The 19764-nt window shown below is 41.0% G+C and overlaps 1 protein-coding gene across 3 annotated transcripts in view; it reads right to left on the reverse strand.

Moving 5' to 3' along the window:
* Positions 1–19764, reverse strand: part of LRRK1 (leucine rich repeat kinase 1) — a 121082-nt gene that overhangs the window by 77951 nt on the left and 23367 nt on the right. For all 3 annotated transcript variants that reach the window (XM_032835992.1, XM_032835993.1, XM_032835994.1), the window contains one exon: positions 3649–3812. In XM_032835992.1, coding sequence (XP_032691883.1) covers positions 3649–3812 — 164 coding nt within the window. The remainder of the gene's footprint in view (positions 1–3648; positions 3813–19764) is intronic.

Genomic DNA, 19764 nt, shown 5'->3' on the forward strand with positions numbered 1-19764 from the left:
AGGGAGAGGGAGAGAGAGAATCTCAAGCAGACTCTGTATTAAGCATGGAGCCTGACATGGGGCTCAATCCCACAACCCTGAGATCATGACCTAAGCTGAAACCAAGAGTTGGATGCTTAACTCACTGAGCTACCCAGGTGTCCCTCTTTTATGGATATTCTACGAGACAGTCATGTCATCTGCAAATATAGTTTTATTTCTTCCTTTCAGATGTGTATGCCTTTTATTTCTTTTTCTGGCCTTACTGCACTGGTCAGAACTTCCAGTAATAGACCAAATATAATTATGTATAATTATTCTAAAATAAAACTGCTAGTATTATATTGAGAGCAGATATCCTTGCCTTATTCCCAATCTTAGGGGTAAAGCAGTCTTTCACTATCAAGTATAAAGTTAGTTGTAGGTTTCTCTAGCTGTTCATCAGGTTGAAGAAGTTCCCCTCTGTTCTTAATTGTCTAAGAGTTTCTATCATGAGGGTATTACATTTAGTCAAATGCTTTTTATGTATCAAGTGTTATGATAATGTGATTTTTCTTCTTGAGTTTATGGCTTAATTCATCCAAATTGTTGTAACAAAATACCATAGATGGAGGGGCATAAAAACAACAAAAATTTATTTCTTACAGTTTGGAGGCTGGAAGTCTGAGATTTAGGGTGCTGGTCTGCTCAGGTGAGGGCCCTCTTCCTGATGGCCAATCTCTTGTTGTAGCCTCATGTGGCAGAATAAGGCTTGGGGGCTTTATGGGATTTTTTACAAGAGCACTAACCCCTTTCAGGACACCTCCAGCCTTATGACCTAATCACCTTCCAAAGGCTCCAGCTCCAAACACCATCACATCATTCAACATACATATTTTTGAGGGGACATCAACATTCAGTCCATAGCAGTCTATTAATAATGGAGGACTTCATTGATTGATTACTGAGTACTGAACCAGTCTTATATCTCTGGAATAAATCCCACTTGGTCACAGTGTATTACTCTTTTTATATGCTGATGAAATCTATTTGTAATATGTTAAGATTTTTTGCATCTATATTAAAGACGGACAGTGGTCTGAACTTCTCTTTGTACTGTCTTTATCTGCTTTAGGTATCAGGTAAATTGGACTCACAGAAGTGTTGGAAAGTGTCCTTAGAGTTGGTATTAATTCTTCTTTAAACATTTGGTAGATTTCTTCCATGAAACCATCTGGGATTTCTTTTTAGGAAGTTATAAATTGTAACTTGAATTTCCTTAATAATTAAAGAGTTATTAAAATTATGTATTTTATACAGGATGTGCTTTAGTTTCTGTTTTTCCAGGATTGGTCCATTTCATCTAAGTTGTCAAATTTATGTGTGTAAAGTTGTTCATATCGTTCCCTTACAATCCTTTTGATATTTGCAGGGTATGTACTGATATTCCCTCTTTCCTTCCTGATATTAGTGATCTTTCTCTTTGTTAGTTTTGCCAGAGGTTTGTCAATTTTGTTGATCTTTTAAAAAAATACCTTTTGTTTCATTGATTTTCTCTATTGTTTTTCTGTTTAAATTTCATTAATTTTCTACTCTTATTTCTGGCATTTCTCCCACTTGCTTTGGATTCATTTTGTGACTTCTTGTAGTTCCTTCAGGTGTGAGTTTGGATTATTACTTTGAGACTTTTCTTCTTTTTTAATGGAAGTATTTAGTGCTATAAATTTCCCTCTCAGCACTGAATTAGCTGCACCCTATTAATTCTGACATGCATTTTCATTTTCATTTCGTTCAATTTTTTTTTTCTTTAGGGATTTCTGTTGAGACTTTCTCTTTGACCCATGGATTATTTCAAAGTTTGTGATTAGTTTCCAGGTGCTTGGAGATTTTCCTATTATCTTTTTGTTATAAATGTCCAATTTGATTCCACTGAAGTTAGAGAACATATTCTGTCTGGTTTTAATTCTTTTAAACTTGCTGAGGTTTACCTTGTGGCCTAGAATATGCAGTCTATCTTGAGATATGGTTTGCAGACCCTTGAAAAGGATGCATTCTGCTCTTGTGTGGAATGTTTCCTAAATGTCAGTTCAGTTCTGTTGGTTGGTGGTGGTAAGTTCTGTATCCTTGCTGATTTTCTGCCTGGTTGTTCTAGCACTTGTGGAGAGAGGGCGTCAAACTCTCCAACTATTATTGCAGATTTATCTAGTTCTCCTTTCTGTTATATCAGTTTTTGTTTTGCTATTTTGCAGCTCTGTTGTTTGGTGCATGTGCATTTAGGATTGCTATGTCTTCTTGGTGGATGGACCCCTTCATCATTATGAAATATCCTCCCTGTCCACGGTAATTTCCTTTACCCTGAGGTCTACTTTACCTGATATTTAGCCACTCCTTTCTTTTGATTAATATCTGCATGGTATATCTTTTTCTATCCATTTACTTTCAACCTACATATATCCTATTTGAAGTGAGTTTTTCATAGGCAGCTTATAGTTGCTCATGTTTTTTTTTTTTTTAAACATACTCTGCAGGGGCTCCTGTGTGGCTCAGTGTGTTAAGCCTCTGCCCTCGGCTCAGGTCATGATCTCAGAGTCCTGGGATTGACCCCCACATCAGGCTCTCTGCTCGGCAGGGAGCCTGCTTCCCTCTCTCTCTCTGCCTGCCTCTCTGCCTACTTGTGATATCTCTCTCTCTCTCTGTCAAATAAATAAATAAAGTCTTAAAAAATAAAATATACTCTGCAATCTCTTTAAGTTTATGTATTTGGACTAATTATGTTAATATAGCTATTTATTTATATGTTAAATCTAAGTCTGTCATGCAATTTTTTTGTTTTGTTTTCTGTTTGCTCTTTCATTTTTCTGATTTTTTCCCCCTGACTTTCTGTGGTTTCTGAGACATTTTTAAAATTCCATTTTGATTGGTCAATAGTGTTTTTGAGTGTATTTCTTTGTATTGTTAAGGTGGTTGCTCCTGGTATTACATACATAGCTTAACAATTCTACTGGTTCAGTGTTTTATCAATTCAAGTGAAGTATAAAAACCTTTCTTCCTCTACAGAATTTATAACCAGATGGGAAATGCTTGATGTAATATTATGTAAGGATAAGCAGCATACAAATCTATATATACAATATGACTGTATCTATATCAGAAACAACAACATATGCACAGATCAGCAGACAGAGAGAAAATATAACGAAACTGTTAAGTGGGACTGTTTGGATGCATTAAGAATAAGGTTACTTTCTTTTTCTTTTCCTCTCTACTTTTACATATTTCTAAGTTTTCTTTTTTTGAGCATGTGCTATTTTTATAATGGAAGACAAGTGAAAAGACTACAGTAAGTTGAACCTTCAGATCGGCCTTTCGGTCTTCACATTTGTTACTCCTCTGTCCTCCGGGAAGGTGAAAGGGTGTGCATGGATGGTGGCAAGTTCAGAAGTTGGTTTGAAAGGACCAGCAACCGGGGCGCCTGGGTGGCTCAGTGGGTTAAGCCGCTGCCTTCGGCTCAGGTCATGATCTCGGGGTCCTGGGATCGAGTCCCGCACCAGCAACCATATGTTTACATGTGAAAGGAGGTTAAAAAGATCCCCATTATGATTATGATGATAACAAAGGAAATAATCTGAATGGTAACATTCATCCAAGCCAGATCCCCAGTCTGGCTTGAGGAGCCAGCATCGACCCTACCTTCTCCAGCTGGGATGTGCTTTCATCACAAGCCTCTCGGAGCAGATGCCGGGCCCTGCTGGGGTCTCCTTGCTTGTATGCAGCATGAATGCCTTCTGTCCTGGGGCACTGTGCTGTGGGGTCACCGCCTGGTGTGGACGGTTTGCTGCCCATGTCCTCAGCTCCTAGTAGACAGAAGCACACACACCAGGTCACTGTCACTGGCCAGGACTGCTCATGGGGATCACGGGAGAAGAGCCACACGTGCTCTCTATGACATCCATCTGAGGCCTTAGAAAGAGAAAGGGATGGGCCTGAAATAATGCCGGTGTCATGGATGACAGCAGACCCCGGGCCCTGCAAACCTGGGCCAGGGTGGGGGGATGGGGGGGTACTTTCAGTGTGGGGCTGGTGCTCAGCCGAGCTGTCTGCACAGCCACACTGTGCTGTCATGGAGGGGGTCCAGGACACCTAGGGTGGTTGTCTGGCTGGTGACAGCCAGGCGGATCTCTCTAACAGGAACAGAGTAACAGGGACTTTGGTGGGAGAATGGTTGGTCCAGCCAAACTATGCCCCTGCTGTCTCCCTCATGGGGATATAGTATCCAGTGGTGGTAGAAAGAAAGGTCTCATACTAGGGATTTGGAAATCTAGCCCCTCTCTGCCTAGAGAACCCCACTAAGGGCATGGGATTTAGAATCAGCAGCCCTCATCCATACCTGCCCTTGCACAAGTATGCCACATTATGATCTTGGCAATCCCCTGAAACTCTGGGTCTTGGGACCCTGGCACATGGTGTACCTAGGATGTCTCCTGACTCTGCCATTGGGTTATCTGCAATGTGGCTCAGCCATCGGTTAGTATCTTGCTGTTCCCTAATAGTGGACACTGGCTGTACGGGGTGGAAGGTGGGCCAGGCTGCTCCACAACAACTGAGCAGCTGGAAGTATTTAGCAGGCGGGGTCAGCTTTGCAGGAGGCCAAGAGGCAGAACGCTGGGGAGTCTACTGAGTGGCTGTGATGGGCCGAGCACTGTACCGGGTACTGAAGATGCAGAAGTAAGGGAAGTCAGCTCCTGCACTCACTGAGCTAAGCAATATTCCTTAAAAGACTCCAAAGAATAAGGAGTTATGTCCTTATCATGTTGAATGAAATAGGGAGAGAGTCTAACCATTCTTGGCCAGGTCCACACAGTCAGTAAAAGGCAAACCTGAACAGAAGTTTGGTCCCCTAGCTCTCAGGCTGGGGTGAACCCCCTCCATCTCTCTGTGGCCTCTTTGAAGGAATAAACAAAAAAGAAGCTTCTTCTCATGTGAAAATCATGCTGAGCAAGGCTGGCTTCCAAATATTCCTATCACAGAAGCGAATCACACTATAGCAGCTAACTTCTGGGAAAAAAATTAATTTATTTACAATAGCATAAAACTACATACTTAGAAACAAATTTAACAAAAGATGGGAAGGCCCAAATAAATGGAAAGAAATCCCACGTTCATGGATTAGAAGAATCAATATTCTTAATATGTTAATTCTTCCCAATGTTATCTATAACCTATCTATAGGTTCAATAAAATCCCAACCATAGTTCTCATAGGCTTTTGGGGATAGAAATTAACTATCTGGGGGCACCTAGGTGGCCCAGCTGGTTAAGTGTCTGCCTTCGACTCAGGTCATGATCCCAGGGTCCTGAGATTGAGCCCTGAGTCAGGTTCCCTGCTCAGTGGGGAGTATGCTTCTCCTTCTCTCCTCTGTTTGTGCTCTCTCTTGCTATCTTTCTCTCTCTCTCTCTCAAATAAATAAATAAAATCTCTTAACAAAAATAGAAATTAACAATCTGATCTTCAAGTCTGTATGGAAATTCAAAGGATCTTAAATATCCTAAGTAATCTTGAGAAAGAATACAACTGGAAGATGTATACCACTGGTAATTTCAAGACTATTTCAAGACTTACTATAAAGCTATAGTTATCAAGGGGTGCCTGGGTGACTCAGTGGGGTAAGTGTCCAACTCTTGATTTCAGCTCAGGTCATGATCTCAGGGTTGTGGGATCGAGCCCCATGTCAGGCTTTGCACTGGGTGTGGAGCCTGATTGGGATTCTTTCTCTCCCTCTCCCTCCGCCCCTCCCCAACTCATGCTCTCTTTCTCTTAAAAAAAAAAAAAAAAAGAGAGAGAGAAAAAAAACCCTACAGTAATCAAGACATTTTGGTACCAGTATAGACAGATAAATCCATGGAACAGCATAGAGAGTTGAGAAATACACTCATACTTGTAATACTTATACATCCAATTGGTTTTGGACAAGAGTGCCAAAGCAATATAATGAGAAAAGCAGTCTTTTCCACAAACGGCGCTGGAACAACTGGACATCTACAAGGAGTGAAAAGAAACCCAGACTCCCACTTCCTACCGCACACAAGCATTAACCTGAGATGGACCATGGACCTACATAAAGTTTAAAATTAAGGAACTTCTAGGAAAAAGAAATGACAGTAACTTTATGCCTTGAGAGGAAGCAAAGGTTTCTTAGATGGGACAGAGAAAATAATAACTATGAAAGGAAAAACTGCTAAATCAGACTTCACCAAAATTTAAAATTTCTGCTCATCAAAAGATTGCTCTACCATTTAAAAATGAATAAGCAAGTCATATACTGGAAGAAAATATTTATAAAACATAACCCCCTCCCCACCCTCAAAAGGAGAGAATGGTATCCAAAACACACAAAGGACTCCTATGACTCAATAATAAAGGACAGCCCAATACAAAATGGGCAAAGATTAGAACAGAAGATATTAAAAATGCTCAATATTGGGGCACCTGGTTAGCTCAGTCAGTTAAGTGTCTGCCTTTGGCTCAGGTCATGATACTGGGGTCCTGGGATTGAGCCCCACCTGGGGCTCCCTGCTCAGCGGGGAGTCTGCTTCTCCCTTTGCCTACCCCTCTGTCTGCTTGTGTGCACTTTCTCTCTCTGTCAAATAAATAAATAAAGCCTTAAAACAAAACAAAACAAAATGCTCAGTATCATTAGTCATCAGGGAGATGCAAATTAAAACCAGAAGGAGACACCAGTCCACTCCCAGCAGAATTACTAACATTTAAAAAGTCTCCCAGTACTTGGTGAGGATACGGAGCCACAAGAACGCTCATAGCTTATTGGCTGGAGTATAAAATGGTATAACCGCTTGGAAAGAAGTCTGGTGGTTTCTTATAAAACTAAATATACAGCTACCCTCCGATCCAGCACATCTATTTTCAGATATTTACACGAGAGAAATAGGTCTAAAAAAACCTATCCAAGAATTTTCAGAGCAGTTTCATTCACAGCATTTCCAAACTGTAAATAGCACAAGTGTCCATCGGCAGGAAAACAGATTAACGACGACTGTGGTTTAGTGACTCTTCAGCAATAAAAAGGAATGAAATACTGATCTGTGAAATGAGTGACAGGAAATCTCAAAACATAATGCTGAGTGAAAGAATGACTGCACAAGATGATTCCATTTATATGGTGTTCTAATCGACGGGTGGGGGAAAAAAGTCAGTATAGTGCTTCCTGGAGGCAGGGTCAGGCGTGAAGTTTACTAGGGAAGGGGCACAAGGAAACTGATTTTTTTTTTCATTACACTGGTGTTATTTGTCAAAACTGACCAAATGGTCTAAGGAAGAGTTATGCATTTTGCTCTATACGGATTTTATCCCCAAATGCTATGTAAACAATATTGAACTGTAGTAAAAAACACGAATGCCGAAGATTGTGAGGGGGAAGTATACAGATACTTGCCACTTTCTTTGAAATGCACTGAAAATATTGGACTGATGGATGAAGAGAGGGATGGACAGATGGACAGAACGTGAGAGAGCAGTTTTAGAAAATGCTAATGGTAGACTTTAGGTGGTGGGTAATGGATGTACATGGTTCGAGTCTTTCAACTCTATGTTTAACATTTTTCGTAAGAAAATGTAGAGAAGTGAATCAAAATGTCATACCCTAAATGCAGGGCTCACCATATGGCATCCTGAATGAGCTCCACCAACGGGGCAGAAAAAAATCCTGCTCCGTAGAAAGGCAAAGACAATCTGCTTACTGTAAAGGCTCTTGAACCCGTTTGGGGTCTTTACAACCATTCACTTATGTGGCTAATGCATCACACACACTCTGCACCATTCACGAAACACCAGTGCAAGATGGCCGTGTCTGAGTATTTTTGCAAAGAGGAATCAGAAAATGACTCAGTCTGTAAGTGGCCACACTTGTGAGTAAGGCAGCCTTGCTCCCCATCACACGCTAGGGATCCCATTAATTATTCACCGTCAGAGACCCTGGGACATCGGAGAGCAGGCTGGAAGGAGGGAGGCGCTGGCAGGTTGCAAGGAGGCAGAATCAAAAGCAACAGCATGCATCAGAAGAGGCACTTAATTATGTCATTGCTCATCTTTAAAAATTAAATATTTCCCTTATCTCTGCAAAATACAAGTGTGTGTGTGTGTGTGTGTGTGCGTGCACGCATGTGTGTACAAGCAAGTATGAAGTGACGTCTTCTGTTTACTGTAGGAACGTAAATAAAAACAGTTCACCTTCAGTCCCAGTTAAGCAACACCGAGAAGGCAGAACCCAGGGATTAGGGTGCATGTCAAATTCTTGTGCCTGGTGGCTCAGTCAGTTAAGTGTCTGCCTTCTTCAGCTCAGGTCATGATCCCGGGGTCCTGGGATCCAGCCCCTCACAGGGCTCCCTGCTAAGCAGGAAGCCTGCTTTTCCCTCTGCCTCTGCCTGCCACTCTGCCTACTTGCACTTTCTGTCAAATAAATAAATAAAATCTTAAAAAAAATTACATGGGGGATTTTACTTTCACTTGACTTTTAAATAATGCAGCATATGTGCACTAAATGAGGTAATCAGAGCCAAGACTCTGCTCAATTCTATTTATATATTTTTTAATATTGCGGTGTTTTCAGTTTTGAATCTGATTTTCCTAGGTTGTGTGGACCGCGCAGGTGCACCGTCACTGAGGCTGAGAGCTGGGGGTTCTAGGGCAATCAAATTGTTGGGAGGACATTATGGGGAAACATCTCCTTGTGCACATGCATTTAATTTAATCTGCCAACTTCTTTTAATTTTCTGAAATTATAAAGAGAATGGTTAACATATATTTATATTGAAAAGGGGAAAAAAAAAGACCACAGTGCTAATAGTGAGTATTAACGGTGGGCTGGGATGGAATTAATAATGGAATTAGAGAAGATTTTTCTTCTTTATTTTCCAAGTTCCCCATAATGGAATTAAATGAATTTATTTAATGGAATTAAATAAAACTATTTTAAATTTTAAAAATATTACACAAGTAATACAACAACACATTCTCACTGAAAATAAAAATACAGAACTACATCATGGAAAAAAGCAGAAACCTCTCTTCCCCACCATCATACACCTTTTCTTAGAGGTAAATATTTACTTTTATAGTACTTTTCCTCCGAATAGTACAGTTTTGTAGCTGACAACTGGTGACCCCTGATTTACACTTAAAGTGGAGGGATGTATTTATCCTATGAGGGATTATTTAGTGATTTGTGCCTATTTCTCAACCATTGTCCATATTAAATTCTTGTATTCAGTAAAATAGGACAGTTCTCAATATTTTTCTCACATGGATATACAACTCATGTTAAAAATATAAACACTCAAAAAATATAAACACTCAAAATGTATTCTGTTTCAATAAAATATTAATGTGCCAAAGAAGCAACTAGAACCCATAGGAAAACAATCACAGAACATTAGAATGACTCAGCTTCAAAATTTAAAGAAAAAAATTCCTTTCAGTTCTCCATTACAATGTCATTACTTTCTTATATAGCAATAAACATTCCATAGATAGACAGATAGAGACACACACTACAAATAGGCAACTCACTTGCTTTTAATGCAAAATTAATATGCTTAGTGAAGTAAGTTACCAAGTAAAGGAGCAGAAGGGAAAAAAACCAAGAGCACAATTTTTTTTTTTTTTTTTGGTAGTGTTACTTGCTTGATTTTAGGAGTTTGTTAGTTAGAAGTAGGAGTTAGTGAGAGGACACTGCAAATACAGTGGATGGCTGGGGTTAGGGATTCAGCCCTATTCTATAATAACAGAATTATTAAGAAGACAAGAAACATGTACCGTCAGCCATGAGGGGGTAAGTGGACAACACATCTGCAGTTGGTGACAAATGTTAATATCTACATAGCCTGGTATTTAATATGGTATTTAATATTTGAATATGCTGGACAGCGACAGTAATTAAAGTTCATTATGTGAAGAAGTATTGGGTTAAAACAATATTTAAAAGCCTGTGCAATGAGGACATTATTTAGACCTCGAGAATCACTTTCCATTTAATATTCTATTTATAAAGAAATACTTTCAGTAACACTGTATGTGCTCTAGATTTGGGCGTTTTGAAGAGAAATGGGTTTGGTTGCCAATGACTGGGTGTCTAAATATCATTTCTGTAATTCAGGTTCTAGAAATACAGGTTATTTTGACTATAGGAAAACTAATGGGAATTATTCTCTTATTTTGGAGAAACAGTAAAATAGAATTCCATGAATATTATAGTGATGTCCACTATAAAAGCCATGTCCCTTACATGCGGACATGTAGTTCCTTGTGGACGTCCCCCCTTAAAGAGTCCTCCTTTGTTTGTCAGTGCAGAGTCTGTCCTGTTCTTACATCCTTTTTGTTGTTGTTGTTCTGTCCTTATATCCTAGGGAAAGTCTTACCTTTCCTTTAAGAACAGCATTTGATAAGTCATCCCTCCCGACCCAAAAATCAAAATAAAATTCTCTCTCTACTGTTTTTTTTCCTACAAATCTAGGACAATAGAGAGGTAATATGAGAATATATACATACATACATATATACATATATATGATCATGTGACAATATATAATTATATTACTATTATATAATTATGTTATAATTACATAGATTATGTTATAGACATATATAACATATATTATACTTAATTCTCTCTTCCCCTCCAAAGAAAACACGTATGATGGAAAGACAATGTTGTCTGTCAATTCAAAATCTGTTGCATCCTAGGTATATCCCAGAAAAGACACATTTTACTTGCACACCCATGAATTTTTTTTATTATGTTCATCTCTATCAATAGAGTAGCAAAAAGTAAAAACATCTCTACCAAGCTCTAGTTCACAGCAAAGCAAGCAAAAGTAAACTTCAGGATGCTACTGACCTGGTCACAACTGCTCAAGGACCTTGCCGTGCCATCGTCCTCCGAGTCCCTGTGCAGCCAGAGCGCGGGGGCAGGGGCCGTCCCTCCCCGGAGGGGATCCCTCCTGGCTCTGCAGGGGCTCACCTACTGTAGCCCCAGGTTCCCCAGCCTTCAGCTGGAAGGATGCTTCTTTCTCTGCAGCTATTATTACTCTAGGATTTTAGCCTCAGTAAGCGGTTTTCATCTCTGGGTTGAATTACGGTGAAATCCAACCCTTTATTTATTCGAGGAAGAGGCAGAGGATGGGGGTGTGGAGGGCGACATGACCCCCAGGGTGACCCCCAGTGATAATTCCTCAGCAGCTCCAGATGGCAGGGGCTCAGCCCCATCACGAGGGGCTGCCTGGATGGACCAGCATCAGCAAAGAAAGCGCAGGGAGCGAAGGCATCCTGGCTCATGGCTCACGCAGAGCAGCGCTGGGCTCCGGCAAGGGAAGCTGAGCGCTTCCCGTACCTCGGAGGCTCGCAGCACAGATGCACAACTTCTCTGTGGATCTTCTCACCAAATGGGTTTTTGTTCATAGAAGGGGGGATGTGCAGTTATAGATACAAACAGCTCACACAAGGGAGAATCGCAAGTAAAAGTGCTATTTTCATTAGAAATAAAAATATATATATACAATTAATCGCCTGATGCTATGTGATGCCCACCGGGCACAGTGAAAAATCTAATAAATTCTAACCCTTCGTTTCTGGTTAGAGTGTGGTGACGTTTGTCATTGTGGGAGGCTGGACAAATTGCATGGCTGTTTCAGAAAGCAATAGGACAATATTAACGAGACCCCATTGTTCTAGGAAGAAATAACAGGGCACACCCAGAAAGAGCCATTCCTAAGGTATGACACAGCCCAGCCGAGTTACCTACTACATCGGAGGGAAGAACCCGCTAACCCCGGAAATGGCCGTTATCAGGGGATTAGGGAATGGCTTATGGTAAAGGCAACGTCTAGGTGCCCAGTGCTGACTGGTTGGTGCTCGATTTTTGTCATTTAATCTAATGCTCACGGCGACACTCTGCATGGCTACCATTTTACAGATGAGGGAAGCCAGGATGCAGAAGTTACAACAGATAATAATGAAGACTAATAACGAAAAACACTTCCGTATCATTAACTTAAAGTGTAAGATATGGGCACAGACGGAAGCATCACGGGGAAATACCTAACAGTTGGGTGACACTATTTGAAAATATGCAAAGTAAGAGAATTTACTCCAAGTTGGTAGATAATATGGGATTAAAAGAAAGAAAGGTTTCTAATGTGCAGTCTATTATTTTCGTTTATAAACACTGAGTCTGTCTCTCTCTCTCTGTTTAGAAAAAAAGCCTAACATCCCATGTATGTTACCTGCCTTCAGCAGTGCAATGAATGGAATTTTTTTTTTAATTTGGGTTTTTCTGTGCTTTCTGGTATTTTTTTTTCCTCACCAAGTGTGCATTGACTTTGAAATGAAGAAAAGGAAATTACAAGATGAAAGACATCCTGCCCAAGTTTGACTCCTTCTACCCTGGTTTCATGATGGCCTTATCTAAGTTGAAGGAACCAACTGTTGGAGAAACCAATTGTTTCAGTTCTGGGAAAAGCCAGAGAACAAGAAAACCCCTTGGGACAATCTATCTGTAAGCACGTCGCAGATTTTTAAAGATAAAATAAAATGGTCTAGTAATAATATTTAGTATGCCAGTAATCAGTGCCATTTATCGAGTTCTGCCTAATGATGTAAGAGATGTCATCACCACCCTCCATGAGCTGCTCAGGGTTCTGAGGCGTCAGAGAAACTCCCCTTATTCAGCTCCCCACAGCGGAGATGGGACTTGGACCTGTCCCCAACACCTGCCACCGAAGTCCGACCCCTAACTCCCCAGGCTGTGCGTTCTCAGCCAAACATGTCCTGCCTATCCAGAACATTATGTGCTTGGCAAACACATCGGAGCTAAAAGGTGAGACGATCCTATCTCATTAGATGCAAAAACCAAAGGAAATGATGGATGTCAACTCCTCCATGAATTTTCTGGGACAGCGGAAGAGAAACACAGAAATACAGAGTACAAAGCTACAAAGACGAATTCTTTCCTTGCTTAGTTCCTCTTCCAAAAATTCATTTATTTGTTGCTCCTTCATTCTAGAAATATCATACCCCCAGTATACGCTGAACTAGACCCCGGGGACACAGCTGGATGGAAACGGGAGGAAAAGCTAGCGTGCGGCTATCTTCTTCCCAGATTTTAAATATCTACCACAGAAACCAGGCTCGAGAGACTTGGGACCTACCCTGGTAAAAGAAAGAGGAACCATCCTTCTGGGGAAATAAAAATAACAGAAGTAAGACAGTTCCTTTATTTAATACTCACATAATATAAGATGGCAGAATCTGAGGACAGAAACAGAAATCAGTCACACCGTGGGGAGAGGATTGTGTTTATAAACATGGAGGGTGAAGGCCACCCCTTGTCACACCAGTCCGACTTCTGGGGAACTGAATTCCAAGGGAATAATTCCACACATTTAAAGACACGATGCCAAAAAAAAAAAAAATGCATGAAGGCACTGATTGTTTTGTGGAGCAAAGAAGGGTGGTTATGCCAAGGACCTAATGCATTCTAAATGCTTATGGTGTTGAGCTCACGGAGGGACACTGTCTTTCTGTCAGACAGACTGACAGAAAGGAAAGACCCCAAGATGATAACTCTCTTTTTTCTTTATGTGGTGGAATTTGAGGGGATCCCTCCCCTTTGCTCTATTTTCTAGTTACTTCTGGAACTGCTGACATGGAGGAGTGGTTTTTAAAAATATACTTTTCAGGTTAGCAAAGTAGAACTTCTGGTGAATCCAACTTCTTCTTCTTAACAAGGATGGGCACAAGGGAAGGGAGAAAAGATCTCAACCTAGAGGAAAATGAAGCATGAGGCACCCAGATTTTTCCAGTGGTGTCCCAAAAGCTATGAACTATGCTAGAATGTGCTAATGGAAATGCCATTCAACTCGGATGGTAAGACTTGGGTTCAAGTCCTAGCTTCTTGGCTGCTTAATGGCTGCATGGTGTTGACAAGGATTTATGTCTGAATCTTGTCACCTCTTGTAAAAACAATGACAAAAAGACACATTAAAAAACTACTGTAAAATTCATGACCAAAAAAAAAAAAAAAAGATGGGCTCACAAATGGGGGTTATTTGCAGGAAGCCTACCCTCCCCCTTCCCTTCCCTACACTGAAGTCTCCTTCCCACCGGGGACTCTGGGCTCCCTCAGCCTTCACTCCTGTGTCTCTCCCACCTGGAAGGAGGCCACCCGCCTTTCACCATTTATCAAAATTCTCCTCTTGCTTCCAGGCTTGGCTGCTCCCCAGGGAAGACTTGTACCCACGCTCTCCGTGGGCTACCCTCTTCTTCTTTAGCCTGGCCAAGACCATCCTCTTGTGAAGTGTCTGAACCCCCTCCTTTCTGCCCAGTAGTGCTGCAGCCTGGGACCTACTTTCTCAGAGTCACGTGGGCCTGGCACTGTGCCACACACACAGTGGGTGTTCACTCAGAGTCACGTGGGCCTGGCACTGTGCCACGCACACAGTAGGTGCTCCTTCAGAGTCACGTGGGCCTAGCACTGTGCCACGCACACAGTAGGTGCTCCTTCAGAGTCACGTGGGCCTAGCACTGTGCCACGCACACAGTAGGTGCTCATCCAGAGCTCCTTGCACTCAATCTGTTGAACCTCCAGAGTTCTCCTCCTGTCAGTAAGCGGTTCCCCTATAATCCTGCTCACCGGCAGTATCATTCAGCATATGCATGGTGGGGCACCGACTTCTCTGGGTAAAAGAGGAGAAGGAGGTCTTTAGGCCCTTCTGGATTTACTTTCCATGAATGGCTTCATTCTGGCTCAATGGCCTTGCCTGCATGCACCCCCCCACCTGCTCCCGCAGAGCTGCAGCGGGGTTCAAGTTAGGTCAAAATCTAGACTATTTCAAGATAATACTCCGGGGCTTTCCAGTTCATGAAAGTATCCCAGGACTTAAACACTCTGTGGTAGGAGGAGGCCCAGGGTAAACACAGCCACATGCAGGAGTGGAAGAGTGGAAAGGCCTTAGCCCCCTCCTTTTGTACCCAGCTGGGCAAGCATCTCTACATCACCCCCTTGGCCTCCTGGAGGTCACGGCAGCACCTACCTCATGAGGGTGCTTGTAGGGTTCAATGAATGGAAGTATGTCAGCATGGAAAGTGCTAGAGCACGACCTGACCCTAGTGAGCTCTGATCGATGCTAGCTCTTACTATCTTCACTTGAAATTAAGTGAAATGTGGCCTGTGTCTAAGAATCCTGTTAAGTCCTCCGGCATCTGAGGTCAATCACGTGAATTCAAATGGACAAGCTGGTGATTTTCTATATCTGCTCTACTGAACTCTGGGTCAGATGTGAGTGGGGGCCAAGCAGTGGGAGAAAAGGGCTTGCCTGTAGCATCCCTGAGCTTGCGGGGGAGCAGGGGTACGGATGCACCCCAAATGTCTGGGCACCACAAATTCCAGATAGGGCGGTGTATGCTGGTGGACACAGCCAGACACGTGCACACTGCCTCGCACCCAGCTGAAGCTCAATAAGTAGGCGTGTAAATGCTACTGGCCAACATAAGGGGCCTCCATTGTTTACTCTGGCAGTGACCTTATCTAAAAACGCTGCTGAATGAGATCAGCCAAGTTCAAGTAAGGGGCTTTAGAGTTCATTTTGATGAACAGCTCTTCTTTTAAGTTTGTCTCCGTTCATCAGGGATGCTCTGACCAAATACCACAGACTGGATGACTTGTAAACAACAGAAACTTGTTTCTCCCCATTCTGGAGGCGGGAAGTCTGAAATCAGGGTGCTAGCATGGTTAGCGAGAACCGTAGGCTGGGTGGCTGACCTCTCACTACATCCTCGCATGGTAGAACAGGCCAGGGGGCTCTGCAGGGTCTCTTCTGCCAGAACACTAATCCTATCATCCTTGTGACTCAATCAAGGCCCACAGGACCCACCTCCTAATACCATCACCTTGGCATGAAGGTTTCAGGGGACACAAATATTCAGGGCAAGGCAATGATCTTACTTGAAAGCATGGGAAATGCCCGATAATATTCCCATGTAAGAGGTAACCTTACATTTAATATAGTTTTTAATCCTGGAGGCAGTGTTCAGAGTTAACTGCTTGGTTAATTACAGCAAAATCTCTATTAGGAAATAACTGTGATTAAAAAAAACAAATAAGCAAACAAACAGCAACAAAAAAACCAAAAAACTGGTTATCATCAAAAGCCTGACCAGCAAATTGATACTTTCTCCCAGGAAAGGTGCTAGGATCCAATGCTCACTGTTTCTTCTCAGAGAAGAGCGTGGCCCAGGACAGGAGTCAAGGCAACCCTCCCCAAAAAGAGCATGCTAATAAATGGTGTATGTACAACTGTGGGGGTGGGGGCACATGGGAGAGACACGGTCAGATCCATTCCTCACCGAGAAACCAGGATGGTTCCACATGGATCAGACAGACAGATGTAAAAAAAATGAAACCACAGAAGCAATAGAAGAAAACAGGTGAATTTCCTTTTAACCTAGGAGGGTGTAGCCTCTTAACTGTGACTCAAAACCCAGTAGTAATGAAAGACTAATAAATCTGACTATAGTGTTATTAAGTATAAGTGTTATCAAGTATAATTCACATATCATAAAATCCACTGATTCCATTTACATGAAATGTCCTGAACAGGCAAAGCTACAGAGACAGAAAGTCAATTTGTGGTTGTTATCAGCTGGGAGAGGGACAGGTAGAGAGGGACTGCACCTGGGGACAGGGTCTCTTTCTGGAGGGATCAAAGTATTTTACCTTTAGAGGACTGATGACTATTGCGTGATGCCAGGAATATGCTAAAAACCACTGAACTTTGTGCCCTAAAATGGTGAATTTACGGTGTGTGAATTTTTTTTTTTTTTGCACATAGATATCCAGCTGTCCCAGTACCATTTGTTGAAAAAAATGATTATCCTCCCTCTGAATTACATTAGTGCTCTTAACAAAAATCATCTGACCATAAATGCAGGGGTTTATTTCTGGATTCTTAATTCTATTCCACTGATCTCTAGGTCTACCCTTACCGCCAATCCCACACTGTCTTGATTATTACAACTCTGTAGGACATTTTGAAATCAGGTAGTGTGAGTCCTTCAACTTTGTTCTTCTTTTTCAAGATCGTTTTGGCTATCGAGTCTCCTTTGTTTCCACATGCATTTTAGGATCAGCTTGTCAGTTTCTGTGACTCTTTCAGCTGGGATTTCTTATAAGGACCGCATATGCAGACCAATTTTGGGATTACTGCCATGTTAACCTGACTTAAGTCTTCCAACCCATGAACACAGGATGGTTTTTCCACTTATTTAGGGTTTCGGTAACTTCTTTCAACCATGCATTGTAGTTTTCAGTGTATCAATCTTGTACTTCTGTTACATTTATTCTCAATTGTTTTATTCTTTCTGGTGTTACTACTAATGTGTTTTAATTTCATTTTCAGACTGTTCATTGAAAGTATATGTAACTACAATTGATTTTTACGTTTTGATCCCGTATCTTGAAAACTTGCTGAACTGACATTAGTTCTAAGTTTTGGTAGATTCCCTAGGATGTTCTGTAGAAAATACTATGTCATCTCCAAATACAGATAGTTTTACATATTTCTTTACAATCTGGATGCCTTCTATTTCTTTTTCTTATTTCATTATGCTGGCTAGACACTTGAGTGTAATGTTGATTGAATTTGTGACACTAGAGATTGTGGTTTTGTTCCTGGTATGAGAGAGAAAGCATTCAGTCTTTTATAATTAAGTATGATGTTAGCTGTGGATTTTTAATAGATGTACCTTATCAGGTTGAGGAAGTTCCCTTCTATTACTGGCTGACTGAATTTTTTTTTTTTTAACATCCAAGGGTGTTGGATATTGTCAAATGCTTTTTCTGTGTCAAGACGATCCTGTGGTTTTTTTTCTCCTTTTTTCTGCTACTATGATATATTACATTGATTGATATTAAACCAAGTTTGCAATCCTTGGATAAATCCCAGTTAGCCATGTTTTTATCTATTACGGGATTTGGTTTGCTAATATTTTGTTGAGGATTTACCTCTGTATTCATAAAGAGATATTGGTCTGTAGTTTTCTTGTGGTATCTCTGGTTTTGGTTCTAGGGTAATTCTGGGCTCATAGATTGGACTGGGAAGTGTTGCCTCCTCTCCTACTTTTTGGAAGTGTTTGTGAGGTTGATGTTAATTCTTTAAATGTTTGGTAAAACTCACCAGTGAAGCTATCTGGGCCTGGCTTTTCTTTGAGGGAGTTTTGGGATTACTAACTCAATGTAGCTACTTATTGTAATTCTGTTTGGATTTTCCATTCCTTCTTGAGCCAGTTTAGATGGAATTTATCTTTCCAGGAATTTATGCCCTACATTTAGGTTACTGAATCTGTTGGTATACAAGTGTGCTTGGTATTCTATCATAATTCTTTTTATTTTTGTACAGTTGGCCATGATGTCCCCTTTTCATTCCTGATCTTAGTAATTTCAGCCTTGTCTCTTACTTTTCTTGGTCAGTTTAAGTGAAAGTTTGCCAATATTGTTGATTTTTTTTTAGAAAACAACTTTTGGGCTCACTGATTTTCTCTCTTGTTTTTCTAGTCTCTATTTCATTTACTTCTGCTAATCTTTGTTCTTCCTTCTGCTTGCTTTGCGTTTCGTCTGTTTATCTTTTTCTAGTTTCTTAAGATGGAAGGTTAGGTTATTGATTTGAGATCTTTCTTTTTAAATACAGATGATCATAGCTAGAGATTTCCTAAGCTCTACTTTAGCTGCACCTTAATTTTAATATGTTGAGTTTTTGTTTTCATTCACCTTGAAGCATGCTCTAATTTCTCTTGTGATTTCTACTTTAACCTGATTACTTACGAGCATGTTGTTTAATTTCCACATATTTGTGAATTTCCCAAACTTCCTTCTGTTATTAATTTCTAATTTCATTCCATTAATCAAAGAACCTATGTTGTAGGATTTCAATCCTTAAAAATTTGTTGAGGCTTGTTTAAAATTCAAATAGTTAAGGAAACCCCCTCACAAAAGTCTGTGTGCCCCAAAACGCACAAAACAGGGTAACAAGACAAATGACAAGAAAAAAAACCTGCAACTTATATCACAGACAAAGGGTTACAATGATAAAACACACATCCATAAGTAACGATGGCAGGGACAGAAACTGTAAGAAGGTGTCCCCCCTTCCAACTCCCAACTGTCCCCCACCTCCCAGGCAGTCTGAACTGAACGCACCTACCCTCCAGACACATACATACACCAGGACAAGCTGACCTTGGGGAAAACACCTGCGGATCTCTTGAGAGAATAATGAGATTAGAGATTGAGGACAGAGACGATATTTCGTGAACTTCTGAGGAAGATCTGAGCGGAGGAGTTCTGAGGTTTGGCTGTGCGCTTTAAGTGGAATTCCCCACAGATGCCTTGTCAAGAAACTTCAGTAAAGATTTAAGCTGCTCTGTGATTTTAAGATTCCAGGCTGAAGTTTCCTTGAAATATATCGCTGTATTGTGATGACAGAGCCACAAAGTGGCTCAGATTCCCCTGGATCTCACATAAATATTCATTTATCTTCCACTTCTTTATTTTTTTTTAAGATTTTATTTATTTATTTATTTATTTATTTATTTATTTATTTATTCGAAAGAGAGAGAGCTCAAGCATATATGCAGGAGGGGCTGAGGGAGAGAAAGAATGTCAAGCAGGCTCCATGCCCAGGATGAAGCCCGACATGGGGCTCGATCTCACAACACTGAGGTCATGACCTAAGACAAAATAAA

The sequence above is a fragment of the Lontra canadensis genome, unplaced genomic scaffold (genome assembly GCF_010015895.1).
Source record: "Lontra canadensis isolate GAN:19392208 unplaced genomic scaffold, GSC_riverotter_1.0 scaffold89, whole genome shotgun sequence".
NCBI lineage: Eukaryota > Metazoa > Chordata > Mammalia > Carnivora > Mustelidae > Lontra > Lontra canadensis.